Source organism: Palaemon carinicauda, chromosome 9, assembly GCF_036898095.1.
Source record: "Palaemon carinicauda isolate YSFRI2023 chromosome 9, ASM3689809v2, whole genome shotgun sequence".
Taxonomy (NCBI): Eukaryota; Metazoa; Arthropoda; class Malacostraca; order Decapoda; family Palaemonidae; genus Palaemon; species Palaemon carinicauda.
Window position 1 is genome coordinate 142720991 of NC_090733.1, and position 23679 is coordinate 142744669.

The 23679-nt window shown below is 34.0% G+C and overlaps 1 protein-coding gene across 1 annotated transcript in view; it reads left to right on the forward strand.

Moving 5' to 3' along the window:
- Nucleotides 1–1322: 1322 nt before the first annotated feature.
- Nucleotides 1323–23679, forward strand: part of LOC137646896 (monocarboxylate transporter 5-like) — a 23792-nt gene continuing 1435 nt past the window's right edge. The window contains exons 1-5 of the mRNA XM_068379968.1: nucleotides 1323–1841; nucleotides 19987–20257; nucleotides 20776–21663; nucleotides 21931–22122; nucleotides 22662–22799. Coding sequence (XP_068236069.1) covers nucleotides 1557–1841; nucleotides 19987–20257; nucleotides 20776–21663; nucleotides 21931–22122; nucleotides 22662–22799 — 1774 coding nt within the window. The 5' untranslated portion in view covers nucleotides 1323–1556. The remainder of the gene's footprint in view (nucleotides 1842–19986; nucleotides 20258–20775; nucleotides 21664–21930; nucleotides 22123–22661; nucleotides 22800–23679) is intronic.

The following is a 23679-nucleotide window of genomic DNA, read 5'->3' on the forward strand; positions in this document are numbered from 1 at the left end:
AAAAGACGTTAAGTTTTCTTGAAAGTATGAAGAAAAGATGTTGAGTTTTCTTGAAAGTATAAAGAAAATATGTTGAGTTTTCTTGAAAGTATAAAGAAAAGATGTTAAGTTTACTTAAAAGTATTAAGAAAAAATGTAAAGTTTTCTTGAAAGTATAAAGAAAAGATGTTAAGTTTATTTGAAAATATAAAGAAAAGATGTCAAGTTTTGTTGAAAGTATAAAGAGGGATATATCCGTTTAACCATGCAAGCTTAAGTGTTGTCAGATTTAAAAATTTTCAACAAAATTATCTTTTTTTTCTTTTTCTTTTTTTTTTTTAAAGTGTAATTTCCATAACTCTCGAGATTTGGATGGCAACGATACATCCATTACGACAATCTAACATTGATGCCATTTTCATTGCGAGAAAATAAGGGAATATGCATTGCACGAACTGAATGCATTGCCTTTTGATCCTGCATTAGCAATGCCGATAATATCCACTGCCACTGCCGCTCGCACCAGTCTCTAAGAGGGGACGGTCTCTTGCAAATGATCAATCTTTCACTTGAGGTGTGGGGTTAACCCTAGCAAATAGCATGAGAATTTATATACCAATCGTCTGATTTTATGCCGTTATTATTATTATTATTATTATTATTATTATTATTATCATTATTATTATTATTAATAGCTAAGTTTACAGCCCTAGTTGGAAAAGCATGATGCAATAAGCCTAAAAGCTCCAACAAGGAAAAATAGCCCAGTGAGTAAAGGAAATAAGGACCTGATAAACTACAGGAGAAGTAATAAAAAACTAGAATATTTATGAACAGTAACATTAAAATCGATCTTTCATATACAAGCTATATAAAAAAAACATTTAAGAATAATTATTGAACCAAGAATATCTAATATAGATTTATAGTAATACAGCTAAAGGTAACCTACAACGAAAAAAACAAAGGAAAACAAAAAATTACCCACATGAGACATTTCAGTGACTTCAAAGATTGGAGATACACAAATAATTAACTCTAATCTATTATATTCTTACCTTTCTAATTAACGTTCTCATAAAGTATGCATTTGGCAATTCTGCCTTCAATGTTTGCTCTAGCATGCAGGAACAGAGAGTAATTAAGCTCTTAAGTATAATGTCAACGAGTTACGTGAAAGATATACAATTTGATACTTCACTAAAATCCTTTTAAACTTATCTGTTTTATCATGTTCTACGAAGTACATTAATGCTAAACACACTCTAGATAAAGGCGAGGAAAACTGATACAATGTGTGATTTGGCAACACGACCGACCATACCGTAGGTGACGGAATATACCACTAGTCTTGACATGGCGTTCGCAGTTAGCAGCCTAGCAGAGTCAGTAAGCAGACCTAGTCTCACTGCACTCGCTGGTCTCGAGACGAGCATAGTTTACCCGCATCGTCTAGAGGAAAAGCGCTAGCTACATTCGACCTTCAGAGTCTAACAATAAACTTAACATCTCGTTTTTAAAAATGACACGAGACTAAAATTGAAAAAGTCAAAGTATTTAAAAATTGGAAAGGAAAGATGATAGGAGAAAGTGAGAGCAAAACGTTTGAAATGGATCGTAGGAGTTTCCAAGCAACAGAACTCCTGGTGTGTGTTTGCGGAGAGGAGAGAAAACATTGCAAGAAATGCGGAAGAAACTCTGATAAGACCGAGAAAGAATCTCCTAGCCGTGTGATTAGCAAGCAACCCAAGCAGGTTGGCAAGGCAGATACTGGCGAGAGAAATGCAGTTCGCTCTAACCTACCTAAAGCACCTGATGGAGGCTGGGGTTGGATGGTTGCTTTTGGAAGCTTCATTGTGATGGTAAGATGAGATTTCCATCTCTCTCTCTCTCTCTCTCTCTCTCTCTCTCTCTCTCTCTCTCTCTCTCTCATATATATATATATATATATATATATATATATATATATATATATATATACATATATATACATATATATATATATATATATATATATATATATATATACAAATATATCATATAATGCATATAAAATGTATATATATATATATATTATATATGTACATACATACATATATATATATATATATATATATATATATATATATATATATATATATATATATATATATATATATATTCTTAGAAATTCTTAACATGATATTTTGTGACAGTCCTATGACAGGACGTTTGAGAATTTATTTCTCATTTGCCATCTATTTTCTAAGAATAAATTTAATCCTATTCTTTTATCAAAATGCTTTAAACTCTTCGATTTCATTATATTCAATTTTTTTTATGTTAATTAAATTACTATGACTTCAGATCGTTTGACTTTCTATGCATTCAATAAGGGTCATTCTTTCAAAGTTTAGTTTGTCGCGTATATTTAAGCATTTCATCTTGGGTAATAAAGAGAGAGAGTTTCAACAAGGTGTGCAGAAAGATCCTTACAAGTATTTATCTTAAAAGAAAACATATGTGTGAGAGAGAGAGAGAGAGAGAGAGAGAGAGAGAGAGAGAGAGAGAGAGAGAGAGAGAGAGATACAAGGATTTTGGATGTCACTCTTTAGTCTATCCGCGGAGATTCCATTTGCTCTTTGGTAGTGCGATTTGGTTTAAGCATTTATTGAGTTCTTATGATATTGTCTAACTTATTCTTGAACTCGTTTACCGTGTTACTGTTCACTACATCGGCTGGAGGTCTATTTCAATTATTTGCTATTTTGTATGTAAAGAAATTGCCACATTGAGTGGTGTTCTATCTTTTCAATTACAGTTTGTATCCGTTACCTCTAAACTGATTTGTGCTAACCGTGGAGAGAGAGAGAGAGAGAGAGAGAGAGAGAGAGAGAGAGAGAGAGAGAGAGAGAGAGAGAGAGAGAGAGAGTTCTGAGTCATCCTGAAAAGGCAGCTCATGAAATTTTTCATCAGTAGTTCGATTATATTGAGTGCATTGACTTTTCTACCACGTTTCCGGCTTCCTTCAAAGTACCCGATGTATAATTTTATAGATGTTGCTTATATGATTCTCATTTCCATTCTTCTCAGGGCTTTCATCGTTACATAAGTTTATTCATTTCCTTATTTCCTTTCCTCACTGGGCTATTTTCTATTTTCTCTACTGGTGCCATTGGGCTTATAGCATGCTGCTTTTCCAACTAGGGTTGTAGGTTAGCAAGTAATAATAATAATAATAATAATAATAATAATAATAATAATAAATTTCGACAATTTCGAAAAAGAACTAAGATACAATGCTCTTCTTATGTCACTGTGGTGTAATCCCTTATTTTCGGGTCTCACAAAGGCATAAATAACGAAAAACTATTATTTTTTTCTGGTGCAACATTTGCTATATTGAGTAACTAATTATATTTGTCAATACATATTTTGAGGGAGTTGTAGTTCTAAGACATCTGGGCCTATTTCTTTCAATTAGATCATTGTGAAGATATAAAAGGTAGAAAATAACGCTTCAGTTGTAAGTTGATGGAAATATGCGGGTTTTTTTTTAACCCCAAGTACATGAAAAACCATGAATAATGGAGTTACCATAAATATTCATTAGTAATTATCATCAATATTAATGCTGGTATTGTTGTCATCATCTCCCCCTTGATATTATTATTATTTTCATCATTATATTAACGCGAAAATAAATTTCCACCTCTCGGGCAAATGTCTATTGCTGGATCACGTGCATACTGGACTCTTGCCAGGATTCAGTTGGTTAAGAAAACGTGCTGCTCTCTCTCTCTCTCTCTCTCTCTCTCTCTCTCTCTCTCTCTCTCTCTCTCTCTCTCTCTCTCGCTTCTCATACACCTACACAAGCATAACCTTGAACTCTCTTACAGTGGCCTTGACCTTCATTGGCTTCATTTCCTTCCCTGACTTTCTTTGCATGTTTTTCCTCTACTTACCCATATTTTCTTACGGTGTGTCACGAAAAGGTGCACGTACAGATGAATTATAAACCATCTCTCTTTTAACCTTTGGGTATGAATGTTAATTAACTTTATTCCAAGGGGAAATTAAAAAAAAAAAAAAAAACTAGAGGGGAAAATATACATCTTAACATGAATTTATTAAATAAAAATAAACAACAACGCCGATAGCATACATTCATATAACAAAAAGAAAAAAAAAAGCTCTTAAAATTCAAACATGCATCCACTGTCACATCTATTAACAGGACACAAAATACCCAAATCTTCTGCTCCTTAAATAAACCGAAGGCAAAGCAAGATTAGACAAAGGAACGCGATTGAAATAAAATCAGCTGGCATGATCGTGACTACCGCGAGACAATGCTCCCGAGTTTGTTTTCTTGTTTATATTTCCATCTAACATAGCAAGATGGCGCACAGCGCATTTCCACATTAACGATAGATAAATGCGTCGGTTAATGCAGTCAATAACTGGAGGTACATTAAAGGTTACTGCTTTCTTTATGTGTCCAGACATGATCACTATTATATTATATATATACATACATATATATATATATATATATATATATACATACATATATATATATATATATATATATATATATATATATATAATGTATGTACAGTACGTATAATATAGACAAACGCACACATTATATATATATATATATATATATATATGTATGTACAGTACGTATAATATAGACAAACGCACACATTATATATATATATATATATATACACATATATCTTTCCTGTCACGGTCAGCGGCATTGTCAAACATAAAATCACTCGATCTCTCCCCGTCCCTCGGGTATTGGCGGGGGTGAGTGATTAGTCATACCCTGGTGAAAAGGAAGTGGAAGGGGCTGAAACTGCTTGTGTGCATATCTTCTATTATTATTATTATTATTATTATTATTATTATTATTATTATTGTTTGCTAAGGTACAACTGTAGTTTGAAATGCAGGATGCTATAAGCCCAAGGACTCCAACAGGGAAAATACCCCAGTGAGGAAAGGGGATAAGGAAAAACTAGAAGAGAAGTTTAAGAATAATAATAACATGAACATAAATAATTCAAATATAAACTATAAAAACTTCAAAATAACAATAGGAAAAGAAACAAGACAGAATAGTGTGCCCGAGTGTACCCCAAATATTTAACTGTCATTTTTAACGGGTCGCGTCCAGTGGTTTAAAATAAAAGATTATAGAGAATAAAAGTCTGAAGAATTCAAATCCAAACATTTCCCACAGATGTAACTATGAAAAAACAAATTTATATATGTATATATATATATATATATATATATATATTATATACATATACACACACATATATATACATGTATATATATATATATATATATATACATATATATATAAAATGGGGGAAGGGGCTTTGATTAAGAAGTCACACTTGTACGAGTGACAGCTCACCGTAAATAGACCCGAATTAATATGAAGACCTCAGACGAGACTATGGAGGAATAAAGGCGAAATAAAAAGAAAATAAAAGACCCTGAAGTGAACACCAATAATCGGTCGAATCAGACCCACACAAAGAGAACAAACAACTCGGATTGGGAAACTGTAAATTATATAAAAGGAACTCGACAACGGAACCGAATGGGATCGATTTTGGATGCTGATAATTCACCTCTCTCTCTCTCTCTCTCTCTCTCTCTCTCTCTCTCTCTCTCTCTCTCTCTCTCTCTCTCTCCTCTCAGTGCTTTAGTCTTGGGCAATAAATTCTATCTTAAAGAACCTGTACAATCTTTGGTGATATCCAACATGGTTTGGCTTACTAATGAAGTTTATAACAATTCAAACTCTTTAATCCTGCACTGAGAGAGAGAGAGAGAGAGAGAGAGAGAGAGAGAGAGAGAGAGATTACAGCTACGAAAGAAATAAGTTTGTTATATCTTATGACCAACTTAATTCTTAAACATTGCCAAATGAAGACTTTGCAACAACTTCAGTAGGAAATGAATCAGTTTTATTAAACAGCCTCACAATATTCCTTGATTATATTAGGTTTCCTTTTATTCTTGTAAGAATCTTCAAATATTCATGGTTCACATATCCCAGACCCCACACACCCTTAACACTTGCTTTAAAAGCTGTTTTAACCACATACAAGAATGTGTTTTATTGAAAGAATTTCTCGTCCATTTCCATGCAACATCTACATTGTCTCAACACATCTTAAAGTCTTAAGTGTTTCGATAATGTGAATTTGACAATAAACGTACATACAATATGCAATGTGATATGCAAAATGCATAAGAATGTATACGATAAACTGAATGTTTATGTTCTGTAGTAGATAAGTTTCCCATACGCGATAAGACCAGGAAAGTAGCACTCAAACTTAAAGTAAGTAAAAGAACGACCAAAAGATTATTTACGAAAGATAACACACACCCGAAGGTCCAGTAAACCTAAGATTCATATTATTATTATTATTATTATTATTATTATTATTATTATTATTAGCTAAACTACAACTCTAGTGGGGAAAGAAGCATATCGCAGTAACCTATTGGAATATATTCTGGTTGAATATTTGGCATAGTGGTAAATTATCCCTGGGAAAAGTAAGAACATTGCTGCTTCAACTAATACTATTGCTGTAATATTTCTCAATAATGGAATTAATTCTATATTATAATGTCTTCATTTGATTTATTGACCTAGCTGTGGTGGCCAGATGGCAGCGTCCTTACTTGGAAATTGCCAGACTGGGGTTCGAGTCCCGCTCAAACTCGTTAGTTCCTTTGGTCGGTCCAACCTCACCATCCTTGTGAGCTAAGAATGGGGAGTTTGAGTGGAGTCTATAGGTCTATCTGCTGAGTGGAACCTATAGGTTTATCTGCCGAGTCATCAGCAGCCATTGTCTGGCCCTCGTTGGTCCTAGCTCGGGTGGAGAGGGGCTATGGCGCTTCTTATTCTTCTTCTTCTTTATCAGTCTCTAAGGCATTTTCTTGCTTGAAAGGTCAATGACACTGTCCCTTGCCTCTGCCATTCATGAGCAGCCTAAACCTTTCAACTGACAGCTGGGCGCAGGCCATATAATACTCAATGATTCCCACGTCCTTATATAAGAAATAAAGATAAAAGAAAAGTTATCCACTAATTCAGAGCCTGTAAAATCAGAGAGAGAGAGAGAGAGAGAGAGAGAGAGAGAGAGAGAGAGAGAGAGAGAGAGATGTACTTACACTACCTAGAAACCTCTTGATGTATTCAAGAAGCTAAAAATCCTCCTTATATAACAAAGACTTTATTATCCCAATACCCAATGATAAACAAAGATAAATAGTGTCTGCAGAGCTTCAGTTATATAGTAAACACACCAGAAACCCCGTAACCAGATTTGCCGGGTCACGTGGTGTTAGTAAAAGCGATGAGGATGTTGCTACTAATGTTATGGGCATTTAAATTGAGGAAAGGACTGACTGTGGATGTTGCATAAGACAGTCGATAAACTTAAGCATCCTGTTCGTTAACTGACAAATGGCTAGTCGGTGAATGACGTGGTCTATAGTTGGTTTATAGCCGTTAACCTCCAGCGTCTATATCTTTATACTCCTCTTTGAGGAGGTTGTAGCAAATTTTTTCAGCAGTTCGTTCAATTTTATCATGTATAAAAATCTACATGTTCATGATAAGCTCCTTCTATGCAAGAAGAGCGGCGATGATACAAAAATAATTTGTAAATTTTAGGTTAATGATTTTTTAAATCGAGTTCTAAATACGGCAAAAAAAAAAAAAAACCGCTTGATTATTTAAGATCCTGGAGAACCCCACTGAAGTTTTATTTTGCTTAGGATTGATGACAAGTTTCGTCCAATATATATCATGAAGATAAAAAAACTGCACAAATATATTTAAAAAATCAGAAATAAAACACACCACCTCAATCCAATATTCACGTTCAGCTAATTACTTCAAGTAGTTTACGAAACAAACCAGTGATAACGTTCAAGATCATTGTCCTGCGGAGAACCAAGGTCATATTATAAAATTTTCTGTAGATTATGTAATGTAATTTTTATTGCGATTAACGTTTTTGCTCTGAAATAACGAACGTTAGCTAACGAATTAAATTGAACAGGTACAAAATCTACGTCTGTATAAACATGAAGGACAATTATTAAATACTAAAGAGATCAAAGGAGATTGTTAAGGCAGGTCTATATCGCTTACGCGAAAAAAATGAAATGAGAAGAAATCTAATCTATACTTTATCTATATACGGTAGATTAAACACAATCTGCCAATAACCTGTTCAGATCTAAAGCACTCTGAGTGACCCCACGTAGACCAATTGAATATTGCAGGTGTCTTAATTTTTACACATTAAAACTGAAGTTACTTTTACAAAGGAAAATGCATTATTATTATTATTATTATTATTATTATTATTATTATTATTATTATTATTATTACTTGCTAAGCTACAACCATAGTTGGAAAAGCAGGATGCTATAAGCCCAGGGGCTCCAACACGGAAAATAGCCCAGGGAGAAAATGAAATAAGGAAAAATAAAATATTTCAAGAACAGTAACATTGCAATAAAAATGTCCTACATAAACTATAAAAACTTCAACAAAACAAGAGGAAGAGAAACTAGATAGAATAGTGTGCCCGAGTGTACCCCCAAGCAAGAGAACTCTAACCCAAGACAGTGGAAGACCATGGTACATAGGCTATGGCACTACCTAAGACTGGAGTAAATATTGTTTGATTTTGGAGTATCTTTCTCCTAGAAGAGCTGCTTCCCTTTAAAAGAAAATGGTAAATGGAATAAGATGTTTAGTAGTCGGATAGTACTACATTGGATCCTTCACTGGTTACGGCTCATTTTGTCTTTCCTTACACATACACAGAATAGTCTGGTATTTTCTTTACACATTATCCTCTGTCCTCATACACTTGACAACACTGAGATTACCAAACAATTCTTTGCTCAAGGGGTTAATTATTGCACTGTAATTGTTCAGTGGCTACTCTCCTCTAGGTAATGGTAAAAGAGACTCTTTAACCATGATAAGAACCTCTTCTAGGAGAAGGACACTCCAAAATCAATACATTCACTTCCTAGTCTTGGGTAGTACCATAGACCTTTGTACCATGGTCTTCCACTATCTTGGGAGTTCTCTAGGTTGAGGGTACACCCGGACACACTATGCCAACTTATTTCTCCTCTTCTTTTATTTTTGAAGTTTTTATAGTTTATATACTAAAAATTTTATTTTGATGTCACTATGTTTAAGATATTTCATTTTAATTGTTCATTACTTCTCTTGTGTAGTTTATTCCCTTATTTCCTTTCCTCACTGGGCTATTTTCCCTGTTGGAGCCCAGGGGCTTAAATCATTCTGCTTTTCCAACTAAGGTTGCAGCTTAATTAATAATAATAATAATAATAATAATAATAATAATATTTCAGTATTTTGTCCAAGCAACATTATATAATGTTGAACAAAAATTACACACTAAGAGAATATACAGTAGTCATTAGCGTTGTCAGTGCTTATACAATATGAATTATGCAGTACATGGTGCACGGAAAAGTAAATTGCAAATACTATACTATGATTCAATGAGAGTAGTTGGATCATCAATCTTCTGTTATAATTTCATATTCTATTTCTTGAATTAAAACTTAAATAATACGCCCATAATTAAATTAGTTCACCAAATTTTTAACCGGGCTCCACAAGGCATTAGAAGAGTTGGAAGACCCAGGCCTTCATGATTGAGGCCTATGAAGCATGAAGTATTAATTTAAAAGCTCAAGATAGAGACGACTGGCGAAATCTAACCCAAGCCCTTTTTGAGTCAATACGCGTAGGAAGGGATGATGATGATGATTATTTACCTCTTTATATATATATATATATATATATATATTATATATATATACACACACACACACACACACATATATATATATATATATATACATATACATACATACATACATACATATATATATATATATACATATATATATATATATATATACATATATATATATATATATATATACTGTATATATATAAATAAATAATTATTAGGGTTGGGGTCAAGTTTAGCGTTATAAAAGTTCAATGTTACATTCGGCGCCGGCGTCAATAGATCGCAATATCTTATCAAATTCATTTCACATGAGGTGTACTCCCTATCTGTATTGCGCTACGTACAAAAGGCTATATGATGTAAAACTCCCATAGCAGCAAGGTTTTGAACCCGGGCACCCTTGTCATAGAAACCCAGAGTACCGAAGCCCAAATGTTGTTTAATGTTATGGTGGCCTGTTGGTAACGTCCTTGCTTGGTGATCGCCAGACTGGGGTTCGAGACCCGCTCAAACTCGTTAGTACCTTTGGTCGCTGCAACCTCATCACCCTTGTGTGCTAAAAATTGGGGGTTGGGGGAGCCTATAGGTCTATCTACTGAATCATCAGCAGCCATTGCCTGGCCCTCCCTGGTCCTAGCTTAGGTGGAGAGGGGGCTTTGGTGCTGATCATATGCATATAGGGGCAATCTTTAGGGCATTGTTCTTCTTGCTAGGGCCATGTCGATGTCCCTTGCTTGTGCCATTCATTATTGGCCTTTAAACCTTTAATAGGTGAGAAAGTACACTTTGATATCTCCTGTAATTAACTCTTTAAACGAACTACAATGAGGTTAACTACCTATATAGTAAGGATTATTGCATATATTTTGTAGTCAATGCATCTATATATGGCAGTTTATCACAAGACTGATAACTACGTTTTTTCAATTACCCCTATATCAATTATAATTAGGGTGATTCCCCTACCCACAATACAGTGTAATAATCAGTGCACAAAGAGTGTAATGATAGTGAAACATATCCATAAAAATTGTGCAAAACTGCAAATTTGCATAAATCATAATAAATTATTATAACTTTAAACTAAACCAATAAGAAAAAAAATAACACAAAGTAAACACACATCAAAGATTTCCTTAAAACAGGCTAACAACTCTGTTGTAATATCCAATTTCCTATTAAATACAGTAATCGTTGTAAGGCATTACTAAAGAGTAAAATACACCATCAGATTATAAAAGGTCCACCTTAGTAGCATGACTAGCCTCATTCCACTTGGATAACTACCCCTAGTTGTTTTGGCATCGCTACCACCAGGGTTAAAAGAATTCTTTTAACCCTGGTTAAGAGAGCTTGAGTTGTTCTCCCGGGTAGAGTCAAATACAGACTGATGGCATTTCTTAATCTGAACCCTAACCAATGCAACCGCTCTGTGACATGCGCGAGATTGTTCTTATTTTGGTCAGAAGTGGGCTAACCAGGTATTCTTTTAACCCTGACTACCACAACATATTCCTCAGTAGCGTTGGTGACTGGTACAACACAAATAAGCTATACCAGGGTCTAAGCGATGTCGGGAATGCTGTCTACCCCCAAAGCCAAAGCAAAGTCCTTCAAAAAGAAGGCAACAAGGTTAATAGAAATAGTAGTAGTCCCCCTCTTTCTTTACAAACTTGTCCCAATTTGAGGTCGCTGTAATGGTTCCTCAACACATTCTTCCATTTCCTCTTTTGCTATCTCTTTTCAAACAGTTAATCCATCGCAATTTCGGTCTACCTAACCTTCCACCTGGTAGTGCAATATCCATCATCTTCCTCCTCGGACGGTACTAATGTAACTCCCTAACCTCAATTGTCATTTTTAGAGGAACTAATGTAATTCCCTAACCCCAATTGCCGTTTTTAGTGGTATTAATGTAATTCCCTAACCTTAGTTTCCATTTATAGAGGTACCGATGTAATTCCATAACCTCAGTTGCCATTTTTAGAGGAACTAATGTAATTCCCTAACCTCAGTTGCCATTTATAGAAGCACCAATGTAATTCCCAAACTTCAGTTGCCATTTATAGAGGTAGCGATGTAATTCCCTAACCTCAATTGCCATTTTTAGAGGTACTAATGTAATTCCCTAACCTCAGATGCCATTTATAGAAGCACCGATGTAATTCCCTAACCTCAGTTGCCATATATTGAGGTCGTGATGTAATTCCCTAAACTAAGTTGCCATTTATAGAGGTACCAATGTAATTCCCTAACTTCAGTTGCCATTTATAGATAGAGGTAGTGATGTAACTCCTTAACCTCAATTGCCATTTTTAGAGGTACTGATGTAATTCCCTAACCTCAGATGCCATTTATAGAGGTACCAATGTAATTCCCTAACCTCAGTTGCCATAGGTAAAAATAATACATCTGTATTTTAAGGCGATATTCAACTGGTCTACATGGGGCCACTCAGAGCACGTTTATTTGCTACGATGAGGTCTAGTCCAGTGAGTTCTATCTGGGATGGTACATTTTTTCATTAAATCCTAAAGGCAACTTTCCAGTTATCTATCTTTTCTTGTCTTCAGGGTATCAACAAAATGCTGATGTAAGGAACCAATATTGACGAGAGCTTGAAGTCTCCTCGTAAAGGTTTACATCGTGTGGCCAATGAAGCATATATAGAGGGGCTTACACCCCCCTTCCCAGTATCTGAATTTGTAAATTACATTAGTAGGAAGCACTTTGGCTACCCTGGAGGCATAAATTAATGCAACAATATAAATTCAAATACAACAAACAGATATTTCATATTAAATTGTATACGCAAATATGTATTACTTCGCCCAAACAGGTTTTTTTTTTTTTTTTTTTTTTTTTTAACCAGATAGTGTGTAGTATAAAATGTGGTGTCAGTCAACATTTCGTGATTTGAGTTGCAAGTCATGAGGTGATAAGTGTTACATTATAGCGGTATATCTTTTGATAATTTATCTGAAAGATGCATTTTCTCGTAAATAGTTCCATACTAAAATTTATAAATATCAAGGCATTTTGATAAAGCAATTTGAATCAATGTTTCATCTTATGCATTCATTTACCATATTTTGGTATAAATGTATAAGAGAGAGAGAGAGAGAGAGAGAGAGAGAGAGAGAGAGAGAGAGACTGGATACTCAAGTTACAATCTTGTCTGAGCCCTATTCTTACGATATTTGGATAATATAAATTGGAGAGAGAGAGAGAGAGAGAGAGAGAGAGAGAGAGAGACTGGATATATATATATAAATACATATATATATATATATATATATATAGAGAGAGAGAGAGAGAGAGAGAGAGAGAGAGAGAGAGAGACTGGATACTCAAGTTACAATCTTGTCTGAGCCCTATATATCCCTATTCTTACGATATTTGGATAATATAAATTGGAGAGAGAGAGAGAGAGAGAGAGAGAGAGAGAGAGAGAGAGAGAGATAATAAATGAGACTGGATACTCAAGTTACAATCACGTCTGAGCCCAGACAATCTTTTATGCAATACATTTAGATGCTTCTCCCGAACAGAAATAATATATCTATGCCATAAAAACAAAACATATTCTACCTTATACGTTTGGTTCCTCTCACGTGTTCTTTTGTCGCAGTTACAGCGGATTCATCGAGTCGCAACTAAAGAAAATATCTGCAGAGCTGCAGGTGAGAGAGAGAGAGAGAGAGAGAGAGAGAGAGAGAGAATATTTTCGTTTTTTTCTTTAAGGCTGATTTAATTTTGCACTGATACTTATAAAGGTTTTTATATATATAAATATATATATATATATATATATACAGTATATATATATATATATATATATATACACACACACACGTGTGCATGCGTACATTTATATAAATGTGCATAAATAATTCAAATATACATACAAATATAATTATATATGCACTGTATACATATCTATTACAAGTAAACCGTAAAATACCCCACCCTTACTGCATTTAATTTTGCAAGCAAGATGAATAAAAGAATGCTCAGTACGGTGCATACCTTTACCAGTTCCATCAACCCAAATAGATGGGGATACTTTAACGTAGTGAAATTGTTTGCGTATCGCCATGATCAGCAAAGTTGTAGTAGTCAGGGACACCCATGCTAGGTAGGTTTGCTGTAAGCTATCAGACAAAAATTCCCCACCGTCACTTATTCGCACTAGCCAGCTTGATGATGAAAACTGTCCAAATCCCAGACATGAATTGACATGTCTGGGGTTTGGCCAGTTTTAATCACCAAGCTGAACAGTCCTGAATGGTGATGGTGGGAGATTTTTGTCTGACCGCTCATAGCAAACTAACCTGGCGTGGGTGTCCCTGACTAGTATAACTTTGCCGATCATGGCGATACGCAATCCTTTTCACCACATTGAGGTATCCCCACTTAGAAAGGGATTTCACCTCCAATCAATATACATTATCAAGAAAAGATGATTACAGCTCGTAGATGAGATTTCATCACTTGGATAAGCAGTTTTGATACTAAATTAGTATAAATTTTATATAAATACGATTCCATTTGATTTAAATCATCAAGAAAGACTGACTTAGAAACATAGCAACAGTATTTGGCAGGTTGCGTGTTTAATGCATACAATCGTGATGTAAGGTATTAAGAATGGTAATTGTCAATTATAATATTAATACACAAATATTTACATACGAAATAATTACACAAATACACATAATTATGTATTCTATACATACATACATACATACATACATATAAAGAACTAGTATGCTCATGCAGATATATATATATATGTATATATATATATATATATATATATATTTCGCAACATTTTATATATATAAATATATATATATAAATATATATATATATATAAATAAATATATATAAATATATATATATAAATATATATATATATATATATATATATATAATATATATATATATATATATATATATATATCGCAACATTTTATATATAAATATATATATATATAATATATATGTATATAAATACATATTTATATATGTATATATATAAATACATATATATATATACATATATGTATATATATTATATATATAATTATAATATAGATATATATATATATATATATATATATATATATATATATATGTATATATATATAATTATATATTATAATATAGGTATATATATATCGCAACATTTTATATATAAATATAAATATATATATATATATATATATATATATATATATGTATAATTATAATAGATATAATATATATATATATATTATAATATATATATATATAATTATATATATATATATATATATATATATATATATATATATATATATATATAAATCAACATAACACCAAAACAAAAGTTCAACCATTTTTCTTTATAACCAACAGCGGCGTTATAAGACATCTAAACATGAAATAACATAAATAAGATACAAGTTCTAATCGTATAGATTAATCTCCCTACAGCAACGGAAGTGACGTAACCGCCCATTCACACGAGCATAACAGATTTATTACACGCAAATTGTATTAACTCCACAACACCATCTGAGTAAGACATGCAGGTGGGACCAACCTAAAGCTACTCCGTTATATAAAATATCCCATTAGGTGCAGCTTAAACAACTGTCTCTCAGAGCTGCATACTGATCGTTCGCTACAGATTGCTCAGAACTTGGCCTAGCCGGAGAAAACTCAGGGGAATCAACGGAAGAAGAAGAAAGCCAGTTACTAGAGTACTTAAACTGTTAAAAAAAAAAAAAAAATAATAATAATTTTAATCGGGAATTCTCCGTAAAAATTTACTGTCCTCAACCGTATTCCAGTAAAATGCAGGCGATCGTAATTTTACCTTACTTTGTTATTATCTTTTACGGGTTGGTGACCGTAATATCTCTCCTTTACGAAAATATACCCTTTTTTAAAATGGTAAATGTTAGGCAACTTTTATGCCAGGATTTTTACCTTTTTCATGGCAAATCTTTAACAGTGTAGATTTTTATTTACACTGTTAAAAATTTGCATTAAAAAACGATAAATGTCTGGCAACATTTATTCCAGGATTTATTCGCACAGATGTCCTTCGATATTCTAAAATTCAATTCTCTTTAAGCTTCAAGGTCAAAGAGAGGAGTTAATTTTAAACTAGGCTGTCTCGCAATCTCATCCTATCTTTTCCTTACGGTTGCTTTAATTGGGTACTGATAAATCTAATAGATTAAAATGTCAATAGCGACAAGTTAACACGGTTAAACAGTCGACGAGTTTATGATTGAATAAAAGGAGGGATAACACATGATGGGAAAGTACGGGGCAGTCCCATCCGTCTAGCAAGTAGTTAATTAACGAATAGTAAACCAGAATATGAAAACTGAAAATTTTAAGAATATATCAATTCGTTAAGTTTTGGGGTTTGTAGTATTCTGCTTTTATAGCTACGGTTTCAGCTAAACGTGTACTACTATTAACAGTAACAAAAATAACAACAACAATAATATAATAATGATGAAGATGATGCTAATGATAAAAAGGATATTAACAAGGAGTCAAATAACTCTCGAAATATATAAGCAATAAAATGAGAAATGAATGACTCGCAGCGAATGGCAGAGTAGACTATGACACATTTTTGATTAACTAAATTAACATCAATTCGAGAGAGAGAGAGAGAGAGAGAGAGAGAGAGAGAGAGAGAGAGAGAGAGAGAGAGAGAGAGAGATGCAACACCATAACATAAAGATACCTTTATGATATATAACCAAAATATAAATTTAAATCATAATCATCTTTGAAATTATTCTTAATCAAGCGGTATTTATTCACCCATGACTGACTGGAAATAAAATTTACTCATAGATTTCATCAAGTTCTACAAAGAATAAGTTTTATGCGATAGAATTTCATAAAATTGTTAAGTGTACTACTACATGAATATTATGGAGTCAATTTATGAATAGAATACCGCACTAAAAAACCTAAATTATCATGCTCTGATTTGTCCACCAAAACCAAAAGACCATATTATTATTATTATTATTATTATTATTATTATTATTATTATTATTAACAACTAAGCTACAACTCTAGTTGGAAAAGCAAGATGCTATAAGTCCAAGGGCTCCAACAAGGATAAAACAAAAGGAGTCAACTAATAAAATAAAGGATGTTAAAGTGTAGATGAGTTAATGTATAAGAGAAGAGGGTTGAACATAGGATTATCACCCCTGAATCTTTAAAAATGTCCACGTGAAGCTGTAAACATTGACAAATTTTCAGAATATTGTGAGAGGCATTGGGTTCCAAAATAGCCAGAGAAGGCAAACCAGCTGAGAGAATGCAAGGTTCAGGGACATTATTAACTAGCAGTAATATTTCATGACAGTTTCTAAGATCACAAGAATATTGTGTAGTGCCATAGCCTCTGTACCATGGTCTTCCACTATCTTCGGGTAGAGATCTCTTTGCTTGAGGGTAACACTCTGGCACTATATTGTTTATCTTACTCTTGTTATTTTGGTGTTTTTATCCTCTTGTTATTTTAAAGTCTTTATAGTTTATATATGTTATCATTATTTTTAAATTTCTCTTTTAGTTTTTCCTTATTTCCTTTCCTCACTGGGCTATTTTCCCTGTTGGAACCCTTGGGCTTATAGAATCTTTCTTTTCCAATTAGATTTGTAGCCTAGCAAGTAATAATAATAATAATAATAATAATAATAATAATAAATATCTCCATGAAAAATCTTAGCTGATTTTCGACTCTCCAAGCCTGACGAAGAGATGGCTTATAGCATGTAAGGAGTAATCATATTCACGTTCGTCAATAACCGAGTCATTATGTTTGTTTATTATTCTGAAAAATTGTAGGTGGCAATTAGTTTAATTGCATTTCATTTAGTGGCCGTGTCTTCATTTATAGTTTTTCGTTTTCTCTGACATTGTCATCACAATCATGAAATTTATTTCGTTGTTATATTGTTTTGTTATGACATGTCAATACATTTAACCTTGTTCTTTATGCATGTCTCATTTGTCATAATTTACACACGTACGTAATTGCCATAACTTCGTCTAAACTCATTTTCTTTACACGTCTATTATCCGCTTATAACTTGCTATAAACAAAACTTGCAAAAGAAAAACATAATGAATGCCTCTTATTTAAGAAAAAGTACTCAAATTCTTCTACCTATTAAAATTAATTGCCCGATAAACAAATCAATGATGCACATAATGGTCCACAAAGCTTCAACGATGCATTATCTAATCAAGATTATTAACGAGTCCCGGAGGTACATATTATGGTCTTATTTTCTAAGGAAGTTTTTAGTCTGTCACCCTAACTTGCTCCTTACCTCGGATTACTTAACTTTGTTTTAAACTTTTGGAAGGGTTTGTAAAAAACACAAAAACTAGAGGGGCATTCAGTAGAGCGCAGACCTCCACAACGCCTGCTTATTTCTCGACTTTTTGTTCGACCTTGACCTTGACATTTGACCTAGGACTTTCAAAATTAAATCACTTCCATGTTTTAATAATTAATCACTGAAAGTTTCACTACTCTACGAGTAAAATTGTGACCAGGAAGTTGTTCATACACAAACGACCTTTTGGTCGACCTTGACCTTGACATTTGACATAGGACTTTCAAGATTAAATCACTTTCAGGTCTCAACGTAACAATTATTCCCTGAATGTTTTACTGCCCTATGAGTAAAATTGTGGGCAGGAAGTTGTTCACAAACAAACAACGGCGAAAATATAACCTCCTCTTCAACTGGGGAGGTGTATAAACAAACAGATGATATTCTAAATACATAATATAAAAACTTACATCTTGTTGTCTTTAAGAACTCTTTATTATATGTATTTATTAAACATAGAAGGAAAACGGTGCAAGAAAATGACTTGTATGTTTGGCAACTTAATTAAGAAGTAAACATCACGTGTCCTCCCAGCATCAGGACATAGTTGTTCCCATCTGGTTTGTAATATGTTGGCAGTTGATAAACAAGTTCTTCATAGCCAAAAGGACAAACCACAAAAAAGGCTATTGTTTGACATTCGTCTAAGCCATAAAAAATAGTCTCTGGCTTTGTTCCTCTTTAACCCACACTCCATGTTTATAACGTTTTCAAAATGCACTTTGTCATCAAACTGGTATTATTTCTATAAATTACTTTCTATACTTAGCTCTTTAAAAGTCGAGATTGACTCATTGGCCTGGTAGATTTCCTTTTAATAACAATAATAATAATAACAATAACAACAACAATAATAATAATAATAATAATTATAATAATAATAATAATAATAATCATCATCATCATCATCATCATCTTTCCTATCAACATTTCAACTCCTCTTCCCGTAAGCAGCATTCCAGATATTGACATTTCAACTCCTCTCGTAACAAGCTGATATTTAAAATTCATCTTCCAGATGTTGACATTTCAACTTCCCTCGCAACAAGCTTATATTTACGATTCATCTTCCAGATGTTATTTCAACTCTTTTCATAACAAGCTAATATTTAAAATTCATCTTCCAGACGTTGACATTTCAATTGTTCTCTTACCAAGCATATATTTGAGATTCATCTTCCAGATGTTATTTCAACTGTTCTCGTAACAAGCTTATATTTACGATTCATCTTCCAGATGTTATTTAACTCTTTCTCATAACAAGCTTATATTTAGGACTCATCTTCCAGACGTTATTTCAACTGTTCTCGTAACAAGCTTATATTTACGATTCATCTTCCAGATGTTATTTCAACTGTTCTCGTAACAAGCTTATATTTACGATTCATCTTCCAGATGTTATTTCAACTCTTTTCTTAACAAGCCGATATCTAAAATTCATCTTCCAGATGTTGACATTTCAATTGTTCTCTTACTAAGCTTATATTTGAGATTCATCTTCCAGATGTTATTTCAACTGTTCTCGTAATAAGCTTATATTTAAAATTCATCTTCTAGATGTTGACATTTCAATTGTTCTCTTACCAAGCATATATTTGAATCATCTTCCAGATGTTATTTCAACTGTTCTCGTAACAAGCTTATATATGAGATTCATCTTCCAGATAATTGACATTTCAACTCTTCTAGTAACAAGCTTATATTTACGATTCATCTTCCAGATGTTGGTGCCAATGTTGTTTCCCTGTTTTGGAATCCTCTTCTCTGGATACCTACTGGCAAGAGGAGCATCATCCATCACCACAGCCTGGATATTCAACATCCAGGGATTTCTCTGGAACATCATTGGCATCCTCGTTCGACCACTGGTGGATGAATTTGGATGGAGAAGAGTTGGATTCATCGGGATCTCTTTCGTGTCGGTTTCGCTGTTCATTTCTGCCTTCGCGCCTTTTCCTTCCTTTCTCTTCTTTTCACTTTCGTTGTTGAGCGGTGAGTGTAGTCTGAGGTTGGTAAGAAAGCTTTCAGTAAACAGACTTATATCTTAATAAATATGCTATGATTAAGAAGAATAATCCATGGTTATGTTGCGGTACATACTCGCATTCCCTAAAAAACATGGATTAATAAACATACTTTTATTTTAATAAATATATTATGAATAACAAGAATAATCCATAGTTATGTTTCATTGCTTACTCGTATTCCCTAAAAAAACATGCTTTTAGTCAACATACTTTTATTTCAATAAATATGCTATGATTAAGAAGAATAATACATGGTTATGTTGCGGTACATACTCATATTCCCTTAACATATTAGTTATCCTTTTTGAGCTTTCAGTAAACATATGTTTATTTGAATAAATATGCTACGATCTAGAAGCAGCAGCCATGGTTAAGTTGCTGTACATACTCGTAGGCCCTAAACATAGTTTTCATTTTTGAGTTCTGTCTTATATACTCTTAAAATAAAAGATGATTTATGTCCCCCATTTCTTCTCCAACCAGGAATTGGAGGAGGGCTAGTCACAAGCATGTGCTTCCTCATCGTCCCACTATACTTCGAGACACGACGAGGAATGGCCAACGCCATCATGATGATGGGCATCTGCTCGGGCGAGATTCTGGGTCCTTTACTGGTTCGCTTTCTGCTCGACGAATACGGCTTTCACGGGGCTAACATTATCGTCGGCGCCCTCATACTCAACGGATTTATCGGGATCATGTTCTTCCATCCAGTTGAATGGCATTCAAGACATGCAGTCTACAAGGAGGAAAATTGCTTACAAGATGATCTAAAACAGCTGAAGTCAAATGACCTTTCAAATTGCGATGCCGTAGTGACGATAAACTACGATGAATTAGACGATAATGAAAGGGGTTTAATGTTAGTGGATTATTCATTGCACAAAAAGAAGACAAGATCTGAGAGTATAGAGTCTTTGCCATTACGCTATGAATTACAAGGCAGTACTTGGACTGTTATGTCAGGTAACTTGCGAGAGGGTTACAGCAAGAGTTGGCCTGCTAACTTAGAAGCCCCTCCGCTCAAAGGAAACGCCGAAGAGACCACGTCCAAAGCGGTGTTTGTGTCTGCATATCGGATGGTGAAAACAGCGCTTCGAGACCTGGCCGTTCTGAAGTCCCCAAGAGCGGCCATCATCGCCACGGGAAACATGCTTTGCATGAACAGTGTCCTGAATTTTGTGATGATGATGCCATTCGCAATGCAAGATCTAGGCCATTCTCTGCAAGACTCGGCTTGGTGCCTGTCCGTGTCAGCCGTCTGCAACCTCCTGACGAGGATGGTGGTCTCTCCTCTTTCTGACTGGCAGAGATTCAGCATGAAGCTTTGTTACATGGGAGGATATGCTGTGCTGGGGCTCAGCATGCTGAGTAAGGTTATATTATTCACTTGGTTATTCCTAGAGAGAGAGAGAGAGAGAGAGAGAGAGAGAGAGAGAGAGAGAGAGAGAGAGAGAGAGAGAGAGAGAGAGAGAGAGAAGAGTATATTATAAAATACATAATGTAACTGATTTCATTTTCTTAAACGAAAAATCAATTTAGGTTTGATGAATACGAATGAATAAAGATCTATATAAACTGTATATACAGAATAAAAAAAAATATGATTTTCTACGCAACTGGGCCATTTCATTTCAGTATTCCCTCTGATTAATGACCTGAAATGGCTGGAAGGTATAATGGGTATCTTCGGCTGTGCCCTAGGAGCCAACATGGCACTCTACAACCTCGTTATGATCGAGTACATGGGCGTAGAGAACTTGGCGCCCGTATTCGGTGCCTCTGGGTTGATGGTGGGCGTCGGTTTCCTATTCTTTGGAATCATTTCAGGTAATTCTGTTGTTGTTATTGTTGTTTATTTTATTCATTTAAGTTTGCGAGTTTATTTTTATTATATTTTTCTTTCGTTTAAAAAATAGCACCACTTTAACGAAGCCAATCCTCTAGTCTTTGAAATATAAATTTAAGCTAAAAGAATATTATTTTTTTTTTTTTTTTTTTTTTACAAATTAACATGAGCAAGGAATTTTTCCGTTTTCAGAAGTCCTTGGAAAGCATTATTATCTGACATGAAGTTTCAAATTTTGCTAAAATATAACAAATATTGTAACTTTCATTTCTTGATCCTCCTTGAAAAACTTGTATTATTAACCCTTTCACTCCTATTTGTGAATTCAACTAAACTTCAAATCTTTCAAGACCACACAAACCTTAGCTTATCTATATTCACTGAAAAGACCTCATCAAGACCTTTCTAATATATACCAACTTACAATGGTTTCAGTGACTTTGAAAAAATCTTCCCTCTTCAAATTTTGATTAAGTCACCAATGCCAGTGAAAGGGTTAAAGTCAACCGATTAATTGCAGGCCTGATCCGTGACATAAGCAACAGCTACACATTCAGCATGTGGATGTTATCTGCCATGTGTGTGACGAGCTTCCTTCTCTGGCTACTCATGCCTTCAGCTATCAACTACGACAGACAGAAAGAGCAGAGACTGAAAGGTGAGTGGAGGTCAGATCCTACGAGAAAATTTAAAAAGGGAAATACGAGGTCGTTCTTGAAGATGCTTTGTAAAGGTAACGGCTGGTCTCTCCTGATCTCTAATACAGGGTCTTTAGAATTGGAGCTTAATGAAAGATTGAAAAAAACAAATTAGACAATGGCTAGGTTAAATAAAATTTTAAAAACAAATTGCCTGAAATTACACACTAAAATCAGGCTATTCATCAGTTTAGTGAGATCAGTGTTACTGTATAGTCATGAATGGTGGTATGACAATGAAACAATATCCAACAAGATTTTGTAGATTTGAAATCAAAGCCCTCAGAAGAAAATCGTGAGTTAAATTGCAGGACAGGATTAGAAATGAAACTATAAGATAGATTACTCGAGTGCCGTATGTGGATGAGATCATGATGAGCGGCAGATGGAGATGGTTCGGGCATGCTCTTCGCACTCCCCAAGATAGATTAGTTCACTAGACTGTCAACTGGGCTCCTCAAGGAACTATAAGAGTTGGAAGACCAGGAGCTACATGGATGAGGACTGTGAAACGTGAGGTGGGGAATGACGAATGGAGAAATATTGAGTTAAAAGCTCAAGATAGAGACGACTGGCGAAATCTAACCGAGGCCCTTTGCGTCAATAGGCGTAGGAGGAGATGATGATGATGATCTTGCTTACGAGTGAACGCTAAAGGGTGAAGTGAGATTGATGGTTATTGGTTTGAAAGAGGGACAATATTAAAATTCAATCCTACAGAGGCGTATTATGTAGCTACTTATTCGTTCATGTCAGTAATATAAAGAAGTATTGCTCATAGTAATAACATTCCATACTATAAAATAAAAGGAAGAGAGGGATTTATTAACCATTTCGTTT